The sequence below is a fragment of the Microtus ochrogaster genome, unplaced genomic scaffold (assembly GCF_000317375.1).
Source record: "Microtus ochrogaster isolate Prairie Vole_2 unplaced genomic scaffold, MicOch1.0 UNK1, whole genome shotgun sequence".
NCBI classification, from domain to species: domain Eukaryota; kingdom Metazoa; phylum Chordata; class Mammalia; order Rodentia; family Cricetidae; genus Microtus; species Microtus ochrogaster.
The window spans coordinates 13,215,269-13,236,744 of NW_004949099.1; the positions used below are offsets into that span (position 1 = coordinate 13,215,269).

General features: G+C 44.6%; 1 protein-coding gene across 7 annotated transcripts in view; it reads right to left on the minus strand.

Annotated features, from left to right (window-relative positions):
- The window catches only part of Foxp1 (forkhead box P1), a 396,466-nt gene that overhangs the window by 69,618 nt on the left and 305,372 nt on the right, over nt 1-21,476 (minus strand). For 4 of the 7 annotated variants that reach the window (XM_026788255.1, XM_026788253.1, XM_026788259.1 and 1 more), the window contains 3 exons: nt 20,213-20,302; nt 14,670-14,823; nt 7,805-8,009 (listed from right to left, as the gene is read on the minus strand). In XM_026788255.1, the coding sequence (XP_026644056.1) occupies nt 7,805-8,009; nt 14,670-14,823; nt 20,213-20,302 (449 nt within the window). The remainder of the gene's footprint in view (nt 1-7,804; nt 8,010-14,669; nt 14,824-20,212; nt 20,303-21,476) is intronic. The other 3 variants (XM_026788256.1, XM_026788254.1, XM_026788260.1) reach the window with 1 other exon arrangement.

The window sequence follows — 21,476 nt, forward strand, 5'->3', positions numbered from 1 at the left end:
TGAGGGGGCACCATGCCACACTTCCTGTGTCCTCCTGCACATGTGGGTGCTGGGAGGTGAGGGGGCACCATGCCACACTTCCTGTGCCCTCCCTGCGCGTGTGGGGTGCTGGGAGGTGAGGCACCAAGCCACACTACCCTGAAAAGGTTTTCTCTCTTCCTTCTAAGGAGACCCAGAAGGATCACTTAGGAGCAATGAAACAAATAAATAGATAAATCCCTGCTTCTCAGAGCACGATGGCTGCCACTCACACAGCAGATGCTGTGACCCAATGTGTTGCCCAAGGGAGTGCTCCGATCTGACATAAGCGAGGGTGTTTCTTTCCCCAATGGTGAGGAGAATGAGAGCTGGCTTCAGAGCGAGATGGGTCACCACACAGCCATCATTCGGAGCCATCTCTGTTTTCCATGCCCCTCACCCTTCATGGAATCAGAGTGGCTGAACACATCCACTTCCCAGCCTCATCCCTCGCTTCGTTGAAAACATGGCAGGGAAGTGGTGTAGACAGCCGATACCACGGAAGTTCTGAGGATTTCTTTCCAATTCTAGCAGTACAGGAAGGCAGGCTGGGAAACAGCCTACAGTCATTGGGGTCTCAGCCTCCCCCTAGTCTCCATCTCTGAATCTGATCACTCAAACGTTCAAGTCTGAGTTGTAGTGGTTCTGGTGAGCTGTCCTCTGAGAACTAAGCACTTGAGGGTCAGGAAAACCTAGAGTCTATCTAGTTCCCTACATGGTCACCGGCTACCATGTAACTTCTGCAGGTTTTAACATCTACTGGGGTCTGGATGTAACATCTGTGCAAAGGAGACAATACAATTACTATGAGCAATAAAAAAAACGAAAGAATAGGGATCAAGACTTGTACTAAATCTACTGGGCATGGAGCTTCGCACACAACAACAGTCACAGAGGCACTCGGTGTGGACCATCGCCACTGCTTGCCATGTTCAGATTTCCCAGAGAATAGAAAGACAGAAAACCTCAAAGAGTGCCACTTGCCTCTGACCTTAGAGCCAAGACCGGGGCCTTAGATCAAGGTCTCTTAGTAACTCCTGAGGACAGGGAAGCTCTTTCTTATACTTGAAGGGGCATCTGTGGCCAACTTCCAGGGATCTCTGACAACACACATCCCAGCTTAGTAGTCTGAGCCTCTGAAGTTTCTAACAAGGCCAGGCACAACACAACTCTGGGTCAGCACCTCTGGGTACAAGAACATTTGTGTGGCAAATACCAAGTCACACACACCATAACAGACCAAAGGAACACAAGTCCTGAAAAGAGAGGCCTGGAAAACTGAGCACGCATCAAAACCCCCCTCTATCCCGAATCCCCAACACTGGGGAAAAAAAACTCTGATGAGACCGTCACTGCATCTGAGAAACAGCCTAATGGTTGAGCAGGCAGTTTCCCCAAATTGGTCAGGTAATAAATATTCCGCCTCTGTTTTCCTTAATGTCTGTCTCTGTTTTTAATGGGCCACAAGATTGAGGCTGACAATACTCATGCTCACAACTGTGACAAATATGTAAATGAAAATATGAAACGAGCTCAACTATGTCCCAACGAAAACTATTTATAGAATTAAGCGAGGAGACTGAATGCGGCTGGTGGGTCCGAGTGCGGGCCTTTGTAATACATCCCTTCCGTGTCTAAGGTGTATTGGCAGCTCGTGGGAGCAACAAGTGCAAAGGGGGTATCTGACCACCCAGTCTCTCTCGGAAATGCTTTCATGGAAAGAATGATTAGGATGGGGGTTTTCTCAGTGCTTTAAATTAGGAGAAATATAAAACAATGTGATTTACAAGAAACAAAAAATTTCAGTGTGAAAGTATTATTCACAAAAATGGAAACTTGAATTGACTGCTGAAATTTCTGATTCATCAGACCCCCTAAATGTCACTGTGCGAATATGCAAAGTTAAAGGTGCCTGTGTCCAGAGCAGCTCTGAAAACAGGCTTCCAGACAAGGGCACCAGCATTTTTTCATCAACCAAAACTGGTCTGTTATTTTTTTTTTTCCTCCAAGAGGAAGCAAATTAAAACACCAGGGAAATCCATATTTCCAAGTTCTCTGCTGTTCCCAAGTATCAGGGGGCCACAAGCACAAACGTTTCTGAGATACAGATAAATAGACAGCACTATGTCCACAAGGCCGCAAACCGGAACAGAGGCTGAGCATCAGCAGGAGGGATCCAAAAAGCACACCAACCAAGCAGAAGCCTTCAGGGCTTATTTGAAAGCGGCTGCCAGCTACACAGTGCAAACCATGCAACTCCAATATACAGGGCTATGCCAGTAAGTGAGCCTGAAAACACAGAAGGTAAATAAACCATGCCTTGATGAGGGCAGGTTAGAGCTCAGAGTGAAGAGCTCCCGTGTGCAGGTCACATGTCTAGGAAGATGGTGGCCTCAGAGCAAGCAGAGGCCACACAACCACAGTCTTGGCAGAGCTGGAAGAAACCTCTTTAACCAAAGGCTTTAAGGAAGCCTTGCCACAAATACTCAGCAGAATAGTGAATCGAAGAAACACTTGTGATAAAACATTTGCTAATGGATGACCTGAAGTCAAAAACACTGAGAAGGAATGGGGAGGAAGTAACATTTCTATTGCAGAAGGCGGCTGCAATAGAAGAAAGACCACATGGTACGTTCAGCGAGGACACACACGATTTGTAAGGCAGGGCAACAGGCGAGGGGGATGCCTGCAAAGGCACGGGCTTGCTTGCATTTGTCTGTGCGCAGTTCCTGCAGGGGACTTGTTTTCTGTCCTCATGTACTATCTCAGACCATAGTGATTTATATCTTATAAATCTCAGCTCTCTTCATCAAAGATAAAAAGACCAAGGGACTATTTTTATCTACAGAAAAATAAAAAGGGGCTTGTTTTCCTTGTATGTTGTAACCTGCACACAATAACAAGCTATAATTGATGTTTGGCTGAATTGAAATTAAATTTAAAGCTTCTCTTAAGGACATGGGTTTTTAATGTCACTTAGGTATTCATTTCTATACTGAGTGGGGAAATTTTAAAATCAGGTCAGATTATGGATCTCAGTATGACACTAAGACAGTTGTACAACTGTAGTCGTTGTTGGTTTCTGCGACTCAGCTTCCTTGTCTGTACAATGGGGTGAGAGTCCCCACTGCATCCCAAGTAGTCCTGTGAATAAAACAAGACATGAGTCCATACGCAAGAGTCTAGCGGCAACGGGCAAGCAGGAAGGGACTGATTTAATGTGCCTTCCCTTCCCTGGTGCAGCATAATATAATGTGATATTTAGAATTTTAATTCAGGCAATTACTTAAGTAGTAATTGCTATTTGTATTTACATAGCTGCTTTGATCCAAGAAGCTCAAAGGGCTTACTAAATTTAGCATTTTAATAAATGTTTCATTTGCATTCTGTGGGTTCTGTTTACCCACACCAAAACTTGGAATTTCCTCAAGTAAAGTGAACAAGGTAATGTCTTCATGTGTGCAGGCATCTCAGGTCTCACTTCTGTCTATTAAGTGGTCGTGACTCTATAGCAGCATAGCAGCAAGGCATGGACGAGGGGGCTTTGAACACACCTGCTTCCTCCTGTGGCTCTCCTTTAGCTTTGGGCCTGCTCAACTTGATCCCAGCGCACTCCTCTGAGGCACTGACAACAGGGGTGTTTATTGCACCAATGGCTTTATATATAATCAGCACGATAAACATTATTAAATTGTCAGGAGAGACTCAAAGCAGGAAGCGTGGCACCGCGCTGCATTCTAACGATGCTGACCGTCCATGATTGCACGGGGACAGGATCTTAACAAGCCTTGATCTGAGTGTTGGCATCCGCCTCACAAATCACAGGGGCCGTTCCTCCTTGCACACTGTTGAATACTGATGGACGTCTCCACCCGGCACAACAGGGAAGTGGGTTTCTATTGGCAATCTTTACCAAAGTGTGTTTCTTCCCTTCTCTACACTCAAGGGTTTACCCTGAATGATTTAATTATAATTTTCCTTGTGTAAGACAAATTAAAGAGGAGAGAAGGAGTGCCGTGCCAAGCACATTATTTATCTCTTTAACAGATTGCAGCTCACCAAACCCCAGAGCCACTGCGGCGGCGGCTGCTCACAGAGGCTGCAAAACGTACGGGGCAAGCGAGAGTGGGAAGACGGAGGTTTCCAAATGGCATGGAGATACGTGAGCCAGGTAAGAGCCTTACACATCCCACGACTTTTAAAAAAAAAAAAAAATTCTCTCTCTTTCTCTCTCCAACCAATTCTCACACACAACACTCCTAGATCTTTTCAGGAAAACAATCCCCTGAAGGCTGCTCACTGAGGACGGAGTTTGCCAGGCTGCATTACTGTGCACGGTGGCAAGGCCTCTTGTTTGTGCTGTTACTGCTCTTGAGGGTGGGGTGGGGGGGAGAGTATTCCCTGGCAATCGCAGGAGAGCCTGTAAGGACGCATTGTTTCACAAATGCCCTAGAGAGGGAGGGATAAAAGGTTTTCGTGACAGCAGGGAGAACTTCTGAGGTGTCTCCCTGACAGCTCAGTACACACATGAGAACATACTTCCATAATGGCAACCTCCTCCTTCTTATTGCTTCTTTTTGCTTCCCTCTTCTACTTGTAAAGTGGCCACCACCTATGAGACTTCAAAATACACCATAAGAAGGGGCTGGGCTAGTGGTAGACCACCAGCCTAGCATATCCCCAGCCTTGCCAATAAATGAATAAATATTCAACCCGAGAAGGGAAAGACAGGCTAATACTCATTTTTAGATACCTGTATGTATATGAAACCAGCTTAAAGACTATTGATTGTAGAATGATCGATTCTATAAGGTTAAAGCTACTACGCTATCTTTAACCTAAGGTATTATCAGTTCAAAGGCGGCTGGTACAAGGTGGGGATTTTACCTTTGTGGTAAAGCTTCTGCTTAACATGCCCAAGGCCCTGCACTCACCAAAAATTAAAACCAAGTGTGTTTGCTTGGGTTTTCCTTGAATCCAGCCACTACCGTCGATGTAGCAGATAATACAAAATGGGACAACCAAGGGAGTAACTAACATCATATAATTTCCTCGTTCCCTCATCTCTGCATGTGCAACAAGAACTCAGCCTGTTCTCACATCCAGATTCAGGCTGGTGCAACTCTCGATTCTCTTCTGATCCACGGTCTAATTTTAGCATAAGATTAAATGCAACATTTGTGCAGACAAATAAGGACCATAAAAAAAAAATCAAACAAACTTAGTCTGCAGGAATTAGACTGTGTCTTAGATCCACTTCCTCCCAAATGTGTCTGAAGCCATGAAAAGGCCTATTCTTCCCCGGCTTGCCTCCTTGCTGCTCTACCATCGGACTACAGAGATAGAACCTTTTAGGAGGAAACTGAGCACAGTGCATCTAAACAAGGCGACTTTTCTGGGTCGCAGAAAATCTGTGCAGTCTCCACAGCGGCCGACAAGATTGCAACAAATACCTTAAGTGCATCAGTCGGCATTTTTCAGTGCACGGCCTCCTGCTCCGCCTATGGATAAAGATGTAATTCAATCACTCTGCAGTAAATGGACAGCATCAACCTCGGGACAGGGAGAGCCGCTACCACAAAGGGCAGCAGCCTAGAATCTTTCTCTTAAAGCCATCTGAGGCTTGCTACTTGGAAATTAAAAAGAAAAGAAATAAAGGCATTATAATAGATTCTAGGGCAGAACTGATGAGTGCTTTCCAGGTACACGTATCCTCCCCTGGAAAGCGGGAAACGCAGGAAGCTGTGCTTGGCCCAGGCTACAAACCGACCCTTCCTGTTCACCGTTCGAGTCTTCCATCCCTTCTAGACCACTAAGTTAAAAGCATCTTTTCGTACTTTCCATGACTACCGGAGACATTCCAAGGAAATCTTCAAGGAAGCTTCCTGTTATTAGAGTTATAACATACATGTGTTACCCTCATCTCTGAAAACCTCTCATGACTTTTGAAGCTCAAATCTGATACATATACAGACATGCGTAAGTATACATGCCACTCAGGAGGAATACATTTTTGAGACATGAGCAACATCACAGCGTATACCTATGAAGACCTAAATGATACAAGATTACACATCTACAGCCTGGTCTACAAGAGCTAGTTCCAGGACAGGAACCAAAACAGCTACGGAGAAACCCTGTCTCGAAAATACAAGAAAAAAAAAAGATTACACATCTAGGCTATGTGTGCATGTGCAAACACATGTGGTACCATCACCGTCTGCTCCTACAGTCCCAAAGGATGGCCAAAACATCCCAATATTAAACCAAATGCAAGAAAAACACAATGCAACCGAGGCATGAGGTAACAGAAGATGCAGGAGGTTGCTTCCACGCTAACATGGTGAAATATATTTTGGAGAGTTACAGGAGGAATAGAGCCTAAATAACGATTACACAGCACAGGACAGTAAGCACATCGACTGATTTGACATCATCACTGTCAAGGGTTATATCCCGTTTATCACTGTACGTGCGACACTTTCCACACAATGGGCTTAGTACATGACCATGGCTACAAACACTGGGGCGATGCTTCCATCTGCGCAGTTATGATGACTACGTTATCAGCGAAGGGATCTTTCATTTCCATTATATTACCTGGCCGCCACTGTGCAGGTGGTCACATACCGACACATCACTACGTAATTATAAAGAATTGTACATTGTATTTCAGACAGTATTTTTCTAATATAACAATGCATATCTAGCTAAAACAGAGGGCACAGTGTTTTAGAAAACATATGAAATGATACTACTCTTGCTCAGTTGATAAATAAAAATTAAACTTCCTCACCAAGTCATCTGGACTTACAAAAACAAAATAGCAAATTTGCTTTTGCCTGATAAAAGTATTTTGCTGGGAGAATTCTTGGTAAGGCTTCTTGCCTTCTGTGTCTACAAGCTCCACATATGAAATATACAGGAAAGGGTCTAAAAAGAGTAAGCAGTGAAAAAAAATGGTCCACTTGAAGAACATTATATATTCCATTTCTGAAGGATACTTCAACATTGGCAATACTGCTTTTGGGTGAAACACAACGAACAAACAGCTTCCTTTCCCTGGGGCTTAAGGAGCACAACACAGTCAGGATCTTAAAACAGTCCAAGCTTCAACTATCATTCATCAAGAGCTCAGGGCATCGAAAACATAAAGTGTTAACTTATAAACAGGAACACACCAGATGGGACAATGCTACCTCAAGGACCATCAGGAGAAAGTGAGCTTCAGTCCAACTCACCATCCTTTAAATCTTTCCTTAGTGTCTATGCTGAAAAGGCTCATGCTTCCTTCGCTTCCTTCTGGGACACATGATGAGGAACATGGGTTCCCCCACTTCAAGGGGGAGCAGGACATACTAGCAGTAAGCGCTTGGCCTCCTCACACCAAGACTTAAAATTGTCCACAGCACACAGCACTGTCGCCTCTGAAGGTGCTCCGAGCCAAGGTGTTCACTCTGCATGGAGTGAGCTCCCGACGAAGCACACAGTTGACCTGGAAGCCTTGGGAGCCAACCCTTCCGATGAGGAGCTACCAGACATCTATCTGCCAGAGCTCCTAAGACAAGCGTGCAACTGAGAAAGTGCTAACCCCATGGTGAAAAGGTGCAAATAATTAGGTGCCTCACACCCAAACCATAGCGAATACGCTCTGGAGTAATCATATGCACATTCAAGCCCCACGAGTACAATGAGGTTTCCCAGAGACAAAGAACTGGGCAAGGCCAACTGCCCCTTCCAGGTGGAAGACAGTACTGACCACAGACAGGGGTGGGCGTGCGCCTACCTTTCCCGTTTGGGAGTGTGGACCGAGAGTTGTCCATTGGTAGAGGCGTGTGGGTTCATGATGAGGGAGGTCTTGGAAGGTGCCGAGGAAGAGATGCACGTGCTGGTCAGGTCTAGGCTGCTGTGGTTGCTGCCTGTGGTCTCCTCTGCAGTGTGGGCACTTGTCACTTCTTTCCAGAGCTGCTGCAGTTCCGCTGGAATCATGCCTGAAACAAACAAATTGGATAATCAAATCAATTAACAGCTAATTCCGTCCCTCTTCAAACAGTAATTAAATCAAAGAGTCGGTAAACAAAGCTAAGTGTCAGGGGGGGCTTTGGGGTGTTCACACTTTCCTTTTTGCCCTCCCAACTACGCAAATAGGGTAGGGATGAGTGCACCCTCCCACTGAGCAGCCACTGAAGTCCCTTCTTCTCGTAGAACAGACACCTCGAAAAGGATGCAAGCAACAGCTACTCTGCAACAGCATGGCTCCCTCCATCCAAAGGCTGTTTCTCAGTTTTAGGAGACCAGAGGCAGGCCGGCTTACTTCTAGGCACATAGGAGGCCTCAAAATAAATTCGTTCAACTATAGGCTCATGACAACATGAACCACAAAATGAGTAATTTTTGTGCTTAAGTCTTAAATGATGACAAATAGCTTTGTTATTAAATATAGTTTGTATTAATCACTTTTAGACATAAATTATGAATTCATACCATCTTCCTGAAATGCTTTTCAACTTTTAACAGTCAAATTGATTATACTATGATTATTTCATTAACACACCTATCTTCCTCATTAATTTTGGTTTCTAGTACCACATGCTTAATTGATGGATGTGTCTACCGAAGACTGTGTAACTTTTTATACAAGTAACACTATTATTACTGTCATTTTTGAGATCAATGCTAATGAGCCATTGCCGAGTAAAATGGAAAGGAAAATCAGCTTAGAGTAACAAAGTTCTCTTGTTTGCTTGAATGGGGTCAAAATGGGCAGGAGTCTCCAAGAAATTCTTGTCAACCATTATTTTCTCTAAGATGAGATCCCATCAGCATGTTCACCTCATCTCCGTGGACCTTTGTGTCTTTATCCTACCCGGCAAAGCCTGCACAGGCCAGACTTCCCAAATTCTAATTCACTGTGTATTTTAGGATGGCCTTAATGCCCAGAGACAGGTTCTGAACTGCACCCAAGAACAGCAGAAGCTACAGCTTCCTCTGAAGGAGGAAAAGCAGCCACACAGCCTGTACATTGCAAGGCAACTCCACCTCAGAACTGTGTGTCTGGGCTGCAAGTCATTGTCCGCACTGGCGCTCCTAGAGAGCCAGCCATTTTCTGGCTAGATAGCAACAGCCGAAACAGGCTTGTTTCCTACCAACCAAACCCAAACGTACGGGATTGAAAAAAAAAAAAAAGGCGGCTGTGTGCATTATATTCATTTGAAACACATAATAAAAAAAATGCCAAGGTCTAAATTTAATTTATTTTTGTCATTTAGAATACAATGGCTAGATAATCATCTCAACGTGATCAGCCAAACATCTTTACTTTGCTAAACTGTTAAAGATTTTAATTATGCCGGCATCGGAGAGCACTGGTCTAATGAGGCGATGGACTCCAGAGAATCCGAGTGGTTAAGAACTGTGAAATGAGTCTGATAGGATTTTTTTATATTCACCGTGGATCGTTTGCATATCAAAGAGGAGTAAATTATTGCACAGCAGACCAATAACCTTCCCCGCCTTTCTAAGAGGAGCAGTAACAAAAACAGTTGGTCTCTCCGAGCAGTGCTCCGGGAAAATGTTCCAATGCTCAAGTAGTTGCAATTAATATATATTATAAAGGGAGCGTCAAATAATACGTCGAGTGGTCAGAGATCCTTCAAATGCATCCTCGACAGCCGAGTGGGTTTCCTTCTCCCTTCATAAAAAATCAAATGCCAATTATATTTTGATGGATTTTGTCCCAAATGAGCATTTAGTTATTAGGCATATTCAATTATTCCTTGTCCCCTGAAATCAAACCTTGAGGCAAATTAACCAAAGGGAAAGGTCACGACACAATCCTGGGGACGGTTTCGCTGCGTCTGAGCTATTATTTTCAACCCCTTTTCAAAGTGACAGGTAGGATGTGCCTACAGCTAGCAGGTCTGCCACTGTGATCCACACACTGACAATTACCGGTAAACAAAGCTGACCCTGGGCCCAGGGTTTACTCAATTGAAACAACGGGGAACAGGCTGGTATGAAGGCAGAGAAGTCAACACCTATTTTTATTTTCCAGTGAGTGAATGCAGGAAAAGACATAGCCACCTCTTTTTCAACTCCGACTAATTGATTTCTGGGTCACCTGCAAGGGGGAAGAACATGGGTCTAACAACAGCTGCCTTCACACCTTCCTTCTGAGAAGAACAAGACTCGGAGGCTACTCCAGAGGGACAGCTCTTCTCTGGCAAATTAAGAAAAGCCAAATGTGTTCACCACGCATTCCAACTGCACGTGCAGTGGTGGGAGTCTGCTTTTCTTCTATTCCAGGAAGCTGGCAAATCGGGTTCCGCATGGACCAAGCAGAAAGAGAAACCCATGAGTGACAACAGCACTCTGGGGCAAAATGTCAATGCGATCATTAGGCTCAAACACATTCTCCATAGACTGAAGGCAGGAGCAGCTGACTGGAGTCCTCCTTTTCAGGTCATGTTACTCAGTGACTACTAGCCACTCCAGGATGACTATACCTCATGACAGGTGAAGACAGACAGCAGCTACCCTGGTACCCATCAGACTACGTGGATTCCATCTTTTAGGTATCACATGTTTCATTCAGAATGGTGCAGTGAGTGTATCAAGTTAGACAAATCCATTAATTGGTACATAACAAAGCAGGCAGAGTCCATATTTTAAAAAAATTAAAAGGTTGCAATAACAGAAATGGGACATTTCTGTATAAAACTACTGGTATTAAGGACAATCAAATGCTGAATGAAGCTGGATGAGAAGAGAGAGACTTACGATAGCAAACGAAGAGGAGGCTCCAGAGCAGCAGCTCTTAACCAGGGCTGAATGACCCATTCACAGGGGCTGCCTAACTTCCTAACAGTAGCAAAACTACAGTCGTGTAGTAGCAACAAAAGTGATTTTATGGTTGGGGGTCACCACAACACGAGGAACTGTATTAAGGGGGTCACAGCCTTAGGAAGGTTGACAACCACTGCTCTAGAATAATCCAAAAGGAAAAACACTCTAGCATATATACTATATTATATAAGATAGTATATAAAATCTCCAGAAAAAGGCCTTTAAGATATCACTCACTATGCCCATACTTTCGGATTTACACACAGGTTTAAGGTAGCTTGGCAGTGCCATGCAGGAGCTGCGGGAGAGTCCTGATGGTTTCATTATGAAGCGGGCACTCCCAGCACTTTCAGACACCTCATCCCGGTGCCTCCCAACGTTTCTTTCTTTTTTTTTTTTTTATCTTCTGCTTCTTTTTTTTTTCTAGGACAACCTGTCCCTTCATTATAAAAGAAAATGCAGGCACAGGTTTAAAAAATGTATGCTGTGGGGACAGTTGACAGATTACTGCTTGTGGAACTCAATTTTACAACCCCAGGTATCACTGGCTCCAAGACAAACAGTTGATCAACCTTTTTCTGTCCTTGTACGTCCGTACCCAGGTGACCATGTTCAAGCAAGCAGAAAGTTGATTTAAACCTCATAATGACATCAGTTTTAAGCCATCATCTCTCGGATAAAAAAGAATTGTGTTGTAGTTCAAACGTGACTGAACGCTCTTGAGCCACTTGGCAGAGGAGCCTGGGGAGACCCAAGGGAGCCCCTGCTTCATGAGAGACAGCATTAACTGTGGTCCCCTTTATACCCAGCGCCCAATGCCACCCATACCAGCATTTACACGCATGCCATCTCGGGTGCACATGCAGACACCCCTTAGACTCTACATATGCCTTTCCTAACATTGCAGGCGCTAACAGTTACAGCAGACTGCTCAACATATCCATCAATGCCGCGGCCGACGTGCTGCCGACGGGGTCTCTGACGTGCCGCCGCAGAGATTACACTGCATGCATCAGCACATTCATTTCTCTCGCATTACACGTGAGCTTGTCTTGTCACTGCCCAATTGCCCTCTTTTCGGACAGCTTAACTGATGTACTATAACAATGAACCTTAGTGAGCAAACTTAATAGTATAGGAGCGGTGGGAAAAGACGAGAGCAAGGGAAGGCCGAGTCCGGTGGGTGTGTCAGAACAGCCTTCCAACAATAAACCAGAGGGTGTAATTAATGCAGGTTAGAACATTATGCAAGCACAAAACATGCATTAGCCAGAGTGTCCTTCCTTTGCCCCGTGTTCAGCTCCCACTTCTTCCCACCAGACGGCAATGGAGGAGATGCCTCTCAGATGCCAAGCAGCTCAGCAGACAAGGCAAGTACAGGTGGGAGGGCAGGAGGAAGTGAAAGGGGCCAAGAGCCACAGTCTTAGCATTAAAAGCAAAGAAAAACAACAACAAAAACCCTAAGGGACAGATGTTGGGTGTGGTTGACTCAGGGAGACAAAACCCAAATAGACACGCCTCACTGGCTCCATGCAACACCAAAAATTTCTAGACAAATGACTGCCTCTTCAGCAGTACAAAAGAGACCCATCATTCTCACCCAGCTTCAGAAGGCAAATGAATCCAGTGCCTTCCTAAGGCAAATCCTAGGAAGCCATAGCTTCCATCTATCCGGTAGCAAGTCCAGATCCGCTACATCAAGAACTGCGGGCCTTAAGGATGTGGAATCTGCAGTACCACCTGCAGCTATGCTTGCATAGGATCCCACAGTGAATATCAGGATGCTCAAATCCCTCATAGAAAAAGATGTATGTCAGACTGGGTCTTGGTACACACCTAAATTCTCAGCTGTTACTCAGGAGACTGAGGCAGGAGTTGGAGGCTAGCCGTGGGTTACAAAGCGAGAGATTCTGTCTGGAAAGAAAGAGGGGCAAAATGGAATGGAGGAAGGGAGAAAGGATAGAAAAGAGAGGAGAGGATGCCATGCTGTCTGAAAGAACCCATAAACATCCTGTTTAGATTTAAATCAGCCTTACATTAATTATGGCACTCAATACTATGAGTAATTAAACCATTGCCATCTCTAACTACTGGTAGAATAGCAAGCAAGACATCTGTCCTTGTTCAGCACAGATATCAGTATGGCTTCTTTTCTTTCTTTCAGTGTGTACTTGGGAGAGTCTGAGAATGTGAACTGGGCATGCATAGGACAGTGGGTATTTGGGACAAGGGAACTGGCCTTTAGTCACAGTCATGGCCTTCTGATATCCTCCCCCCCCCCACTCCACACTTCCCTTTTTAGTCTTGAGTAAATCAGAGTTGCTTACACCCACAGGGTCTCCTAAGAACACCTACAGATTCCCTTTGTCTCTGATGCCAGCAACTTTCAAAGACTATTCAAGGTATCTTATCTATTAAACATTGACACTTTTCAGGCTGGAGAGATGGTTCATTGGTTAAAAGCACTGTTTTCCCATAGGACTCAGGTTAGATTCCCAGCACCCATAGGATGGTTCACAGCCATCTGTAACTCCAGTTCCCAAAGACCTGACACCCTCTTCTGGCATCCATAGGCACTGCATTCACATGGTGCACAGACATACATGCAGGCAAAGCATCCATACACACAAATAAAGAATTAAAGACAAAACGAACAAACAAACAAAAAGCAAGGAAACAAACAAACAAATGATAAACACCAAAAATCCTTAATACTTTTCAAGGAATCAAAGTTTATAAAAAAAATAACTGAGAAAGAAAGAACGAAAAAAAGGAAGGAAGAAAGAAAGAAAGAAAGAAAGAGAGAGAGAGACAGAAAGAAAGAGAGAAAGAAGGAAAGAAAGAAAAGAAAAAAGCTGGAAAAAGAAACTGGAAATAAGTGCTCAATTCATTTGCTAAAATAAGCAGAAAAATATAAAAAAGAAACAGAGACAGAACAAAAAATATTCTGCTAATTTTCAGAAACCGGAAGGATTTTATTAACATTTATGGTGGACATAAAGTTGATAGTGTGCCTAAATATTTAAAAACTGGTATCTAGGGCACTAAAGAGCTGCCCAGGTAAGGCATCTCTCCCAGAGGCCCTTGGTGCCATTCCTAACACTCACAGGGCAGCTTACAATTGTCTAATTCCAGTCCCAGAAGATCTAATGCCTTCTTCTGGCCTCTACATGAATCAGGTACACACTGTGCATAGCTCTACATGCTAATAAAAATGCAATAATAAATAGTTTTAAATGATGTTTATACAAAATATCACTAAGATTTAAATGAGGAGCCCAGAATCATGGACTCAGGAGGTGGAGGCAGGAGGATTGTGAGTTCCAGGTTAGCCTGAGCTATGTCAGAAATCCTATCAGAGAGGGAGAAGAGAAGAAGCCAAGGAGGGAGGAAGAAAAGGGGTGTGTGTTCAGAGACAAGAAAGGAAGAAGGAAAGAAAAAAGGAACTTTGCATGTTGCAAAATAAGTCTTAATATGTATGATTTAAAAAGTATGTTTCAAGAACATTGGGAGCCGAAATGCCAAAGGACTGCATTGAAACATTTAGTAAGAGCAAGGAACATTAGTTTCCCCTTTGCCCAACACTGCAACTCTGCTCTTGGGAGCATTCAGGTCCTTGACTCTCCATCCTGACACCAACAGGCACTGCAAGCACCCATCTGCTTTTGTAGTTGTTGGCTAATGCCTCTCTGTGCGTGTTTCGGGTAAGCACTTCTCTGCATTCCACACAGGGAGAGATCAAGAAACACCCCATCCCCTTTGCCCACCGTCTCCAAGGAGCTGCTTCCCGAGTAATGGATGCATACCTTGAGCAAGAGGTTGCAGGGGAAGGGCAGGCTGCCCGGGCTGAATTGTTAGAAGGCCTTGGCGCTGCAGAGACAGGAGGTGCTGCTGCTGCAGCTGCTGCATCTGTAGAAGCTGCTGCTGGAAAGCCAACTGCTGGGTAGCCACCTGCTGTTGCTGCAAGAAACAGTGAGGGGCAGAAATGAGATGGCCACTTTCCAATGAAGGTTAAAAGTGTGCATGTTTCAAAACTCGCCACCACCTTCAAAACCCTGAGGACTGCAACCTGAGCTCAGTGGAGGGCTCAATGTTAAGGTTTAAAAGGGACACAATGTACCATGTCTGAAGACAGGTAAGGAGGGGGCGGAGTCTGTGTTAACGCTTCTGCTGCCCGCCCCCCTAGGGAAAGGGTTCTTGTGACAAGCCTGCTTTCCTGACAGTAGGAAAAGCGTGACTTCTATAGTCAAGACATGAACTTTTGAGACTTTGAAATCTGTAAATATTCACACTAGAAAGGAGATTCCATCCTTCTAGTCTGCAAGGATTTGAACCTTAAACTCTTGAGGTATAAAACGAACAAGATGTCTTCCTCCCTGCCTGCACCGGCAAGGGCCTTTCACTACTGTTTATCACTTCTGACATAAATAAATGAGAAAAAATCAGACCTTTGAAGAAGAAAAACTTCATCTAATATTGTTAATTAGCCATGACAAACGATGAAATAACATTGTAAATCTTTCATAGAAACAGCCACTAGATTTTAATTACGAACATTCATAATTTAGCAAACAACATCATCCTCCACCATGAGCGTTTAATGTGAACAGGCACTCCAAACTTTAGCTCCTTCAGCTGGCTTGAGTTCAGCCTCCAAGTCATCCCGAGTCTCCCGCCCACTTTGTTCTTGAAAGGAGGGGCTTTAAGATATGATAAATATCTCTGTTGACTGGACAATGACAGGAGGAAAACTTTTGTTGTGTAAAACATCAATACATCATTCCTGTGTTTAGCAGGCTTTACCCCAGCCAAAAAAAATTAATGTAGATTTCCTCAGTAATTATCTGAGTGATAGAAAGATAATATGGTGCAGGAATACAATAAATAGAAGGAAATTATCTAATATCCTAAATCTGCTAGGAATCATATCGAGGTGGAGGTCTTGGCTACACTATAGCTAACAATTAGAAAGGAAAAAAATTAACCCTTTCCAAACTGAATCCAAATATATATGTGTGTGTGTGTGTGTGTGTGTGCGTGTGTGTGTGTGTGTGTATCTATGTACATAGATATACATATATATCTTTAAGGAACACACAAGAGCTCTTTTATAATTCTTTGAATATTATTTCAAAGAACAGCAACACTTTTGCGACTGAGATGATGACCCAGTGTTGTTAGACCCTGCTTCGCTTAATAACGATACTTTACAAACAACTGCATTGACTTTAACCTAACACATGACCTCGATCTGATATGGCCATAAAATGGTGTGTGCACCAAGACCTTCTGATGCAAAGTTCAAAGGAAGAGAAAAATGGTGGTTTCCTTTTGGCCTCTGTGTAGTTTATTTTACAGTTAAAAAAAAAAATAAGGGAAAAAAAAACCCATTGTGCTCATATTAGTAACCAATTTCAGACTTACCACCATGCCACTGAGAAAGTTAATTGAGTTTCACTCCAAAAAAAAAAAAAAAACAAATTCTATACCACTAACAACAAAAATTTAAATAAATTTAAATGAAAAGCCAGTACTTTCATTTTAAGAACAGCATGCAGAAAATGATCCAATTGTTTTTACCCCTTCCCAAGTTACCACGTTAATGTGAAACCCAGTGATAGCTATATTCGTGTCAAAAGGATTTTTTCCCTTCTTCAACAGATATTAACTCAAGACATTAAAGAAGGGGGATACAGACACAGTGGAAGACTGGGGAATTAGCCCCTGTTAAAGTCAAATATAAAAGGGGGGGTGGAGGCTAGGGCGGGTGCTTCCTGTCTTACTGTAAATGAATGTTTAAAAATTGTGTATTTATATGAAATGACTGATGCCTTTTTCTGTTGTCTGTGGCCATCCCTAGGCAAGGCCCATGAAAGCTGTCCACGTTTGAAAAGCCAGGATATAAAAGTATACAAGGCCCATTGTCCCGAGAAGAATTTAAAAGCAACACTGGTTGCCAAACCGTGCTCCCCACCCAGTTACCAAACACAGGATACGAGGCCGTTTGTTTACTTCTCACAGTTGAATGCACACAAAAAAGGTCTCTGCACAGTCCCCGGACAGGTCAGCAGGCAGGGTTAAAATGCTCAAATGCCCTGATAAACCTTGCGTTTCGGGTCCCCTCCCCAGAGCTGCAGTCAAAGGTCTGTTTTCCTTTCTTTGGCTACTCCCTACTGCCTAACATAAACTGTCATAACTGGCCAGGACAAACGGCCCTTTTAAAACAATCGGCTTAGCCACCCCACCACGCAGGATGGCACCCCAACCCCCCACCTACGCCCAGCTCGATTTTAAGACGAATTCTCCCATCTACTTTCCAAACTACGATGAGTCCAGGACCCGGGAGCTGTGCTTCCATGGTATCCTTGCCTACATCTCTGACACCATCAACACCTATATCCAAAGGAACATCTTGGAAGTCAAACTTCCCCAGGGGGTATCAGGAAAAGACAGAAAATGTACTGTGCTCTGGCTACAAGTTCACAGATAGTCCAAAAAAGAAAAAAAAAGTGGGTGGGGGGGTGTCAGGAGAGGAAGTACGTGAAGGGAGATAATGGTGTGCCATTAACAACAGTCCATTCCATAAAGGAATACACTGGCTCCGTCTGCCAACGTCTATGTTCTAACCTTGCCAAAATTATCACCGCCACGTCACACCACAGCAGCCACCATGTGACTCTCTCACTATAGCACAGGAGGGACCGTCACCTGCATAATGATCTGGGGACACAAGCCCTTGACATCGTAGAGAAGCAGGATTTTCTAACAGTCCTGTGGCGCCAAGAACACACAGTGAAACCCAAGGGCACACACTTGTCTGACCCCACCTGTCTGCCTGCCTATAGGTACAGAGGCCGCATCAAGCCATGAGCCACAGTAAGACTACAGTCCTCAAGATGCAAACAGACAAACAAACAAGAACAAAAGCCTACTACAATGCAGGAGCCCCTTTGCCTGTGGACGCAGCGTGCTCATCTGGCCATCGATCTCTGCCCAAACTCACAAGTCACTATCATGTTTATGCTCCCCCCAACAACAGCCGTCCGTTCGGGAACTCTCTTCTACTGGGGGAACTTCCCCCACTCCTCCTCTTTCTGGAGCCCTCAGAGCTCATCTGAACTTTCATGTCTTCCCAGCACGCAGATGTGCTTCCCAAACTCTGTCCACAAGACCAAATAAGAGGTTAATAAGAAGTGGCAACGGGAAGGAAGAACACAGCCCCTGGTAACTGATAAGAGTGGCGGTGGCAGCCCTTTCTAGTGCGTCTTCAAATACAGAGTTAAAGATCTTTAAAAAACTAAATTTTGATGCCTTTGAAAAGAAAGAAGCACAAAATAACAACAGGGGGTTATTGCCTGCAAGCCACGGGGGAGAAACTCCATGATTCTTCTTCTCCCTTTTGAAGGCTGTGAGAAATCGGATTCAAAAAAGCAGCGGCAGAAGGGGAAACCTCTTGAGGCTGTAACCATTTCCTGCGATCATGCATAATGTACTTCAAAAGTGGGTTGTTACCAATTCTGTTGATCAATTGCACCTCCTTCGTAGCCCTTCTTTTTTTCTGCTGTGTTTACATCTGATGTGACTCAATGACAAGCACTGTCTGAGACTGTGAAACAGGCCTGTCATGTTGATTTATGGGCGCATCAAACCCCAACTTGTCCAAACTGAAGCTCGCAGTTCATTAATTAGAGACTTGTGACTTTGAAGTCAGCTTTCAGACTGTGGTTTTTAACATTTGGCTTAATTTATATGCTCTTGAATGTGGATCTCTAAGGGGAAAAACTGAAATTCCCTCCTTGTCTTTGAACTTCTTTTGACCGCACAATAATCATTCCTTTGTCCAGAGTGATGCCTGCAATCCCGGAGTCATTAAGGCGCATTGAACTGCCACTGATGAGTAAGCCCCGCTGAATTAGAAAAACAGCCAGGAAAACAAAGCTGAGAGCCTTCTGCGGGGTGATATCTCACAATTACATGCCTTCCCTCCCCGTGCCATTTCCATTTTAATTACTGTTAGTCCTTTAGATTTACATTTTAGACACTTTTTAATCTGGTCGCTTTTTTATTAGAGCAGCGCCCGGTAGCGAGCCACTGTCCTTAAGGCTGTGTCAGCATTTTCATTAATATGCCTCCTCCCTTTACCCCAAAACTGCCCCTGCTCCACGGGGGGTTTACAAGCAGCCTGCTAAACAGGACTCCGGGGTGGGGAAACTTGGCAGAGCATAGGAAACGTTCCCAATTTGTGCACAGGGAGGAGCTGGCATGGGGAGAAAAGTCTGGTAAACTCCCATGTGTAAAAGCCATCGTACAGACTCGTGTGAGGGGCAGGGATGTGGAGTCAGTCACCTGGCAAGACGCCCCCACAAGAGCAAAGGAACTGACTGCGGAGGGCTGGCAGAGAAGCCAGGAAAGAGGGTAGCACGCTGTTTGTGGAATTTAGAAATTTTGTGGTCACAGCGAGAGATCCTGAAGCAGAAGCTTCTGGACCACTGTGGAATGTGAAAGGGTGTGAGGACGTCCTAATACCTAGGCGGCTCCCAAAAGTGGCATCACCTCGGACTCATGGAGCACACCGAAGGCTAAGTGGGGACGAACCCTCCCGGGAGAGTCTCAGGGTGTACGGGGCTCCAAGCATCACCTGTGTGGGCAGTGCAGCCAAATGCAGTACATTAGGAATGCTATAAAGAACTGGGACACAGAAGGAAATGCAGTGCAGTGTTTGCTTGTTTGCTTTTCCTCAGTCCAGCACAGGTGACCTGAGACCAAGTCCCTTGACTTTAAGTCATGCTATCTAGTGCATGCATTAAGTAATTAGGACATGCTCAACATGCAAAAGGTCAAATGAAGACGGGCATGTTTAATCACACTCTAAATGTCTTGTTTGCTTGCCTGACACCGCAAGAAGCTAACTGGCCAACGGAAAAGGCCATTGCCACCTGCCCAAACACTTCAGTTCATCAAACAAACAAACAAACAAACAAACAAATAATTAAATGATGGAAAACAACAACAACAACTAAGTGTGTGTGTGTGTGTGTGTGTGTGTGTGTGTGTCCTTCTCCAGTTTTGTCCCTCCCCATCCTGGTTGCATGCTGGTCCTCCGCGGTACAGAAGGAACCCAGAACCCTGTTCCTGATGCTGTCACCACAGAGCTACGCTGTGGTGGTGATGTAAAGTAAGGGATCGAGAAATCTTAGCACAAACAGGACAATAATTCTTGGTCTGAAAGCCGAGAACCGATAGAGTCAGCTGAGTTGGGCAATCATTTAAAAGATGAATGACAGTTTAATAGCCACTAGATAGTCCCCTGAGATCTGTGGTTTGAAAGTAAAATATGCATTGTCGGTACCTCTTTCGGCTGTTTTCCAGCATGTTGCTGTTGGAGGAGTTGAAGCTGCAACTGTTCTTGTTGTTTCTTATAAAATTCTTGAAGCTGCTGCTACAAGGGAGAGAGGAGGGGTCGGTAAGTAAGAGAAGAGCAAGGCCCACTGTCCCCATCCACGGCACGCGCAAACTGTGATTTGAAAAATAGCATCCTTTTATCTACAAGGGCCTGACCTTTTACTCTGAAACCTGACAATAAATTCCATGGACACTGACTATTCTTGGCATTAAGGTCTGAGGAGTAATCTCAAAAATGAACTGATGAAAAACATACCATTTTCTACACAAATTAATTAATAAAATAAGGCAAGGGATGACCTTTGATTGTACAACAAAGCCAAGACGCCCTTGCAGAGTCTGGTCAGTCTCCCGTGTAGGCTTTCTAAATTACGGGGGGAGGGGCAAGGAGGGTCCCACTCTTGCATGCTTCGATGATGTTGGGAACTTCCTGAGTCTATCCTCACCCTTCGGTATCAGTGACTTCTATCCCTGTGGCAGCTAGCCTTATCTGTTGGGTTCAGGCTGCCTCTCCAGTCTGAGGATTATGTCCCCAAGACCCAAGGGCAGCTACAAGTTTATCTGAGCATCAGTATGTGCAGAAAAAGTAAACCCTGTGCCCTGAAATTAATGAACTCCAAAATGTTTCTTTTGTATGTTCAAGAAAAAAAAATTTTTTAAGGTAAGCCTTGGAGTTGAAATGGGGACTTCAAGAGCTGTCTATATAAACTGGCTTCCAATGTGCACCTCAAGTTGCTCTGATTCATGCCACTCAGAAGCCTCTAGGCTTACCAAATAAGAGTGCAAAGCCAGCAGGCGATGGTGGCGCATGCCTTTAATCTCAGCACTCGGGAGGCAGAGGCAGGCAGATCTCTGTGAGTTCGAGACCAGCCTGGTCTACAGAGCTAGTTCCAGGACAGGCTCCAAAGCCACAGAGAAACCCTGTCTCGAAAAACCAAAAAAAAAAAAAAAAAAAGAGTGCAAAAGTGCAAAGCCATGTGAGTCTGAAAGATTTTTGTTCCCTATCAAGTCCAATCACAGCCCTAATATCGGTCCACAGGGCACTCTCCAGACCCAAGGCCTGGACCTGTGGCATCATCCTGCTCCTTCAGGGGCACAGATGTCACACTTATCTTTTGGGGGCCAGGTGGGGTTCTGTGCCCCTTAGCCTGCCACGGTCATTCTTCCAGAGGGAAAACAGCTGTGTGGATGAAGGGGCGCAGCACACCACG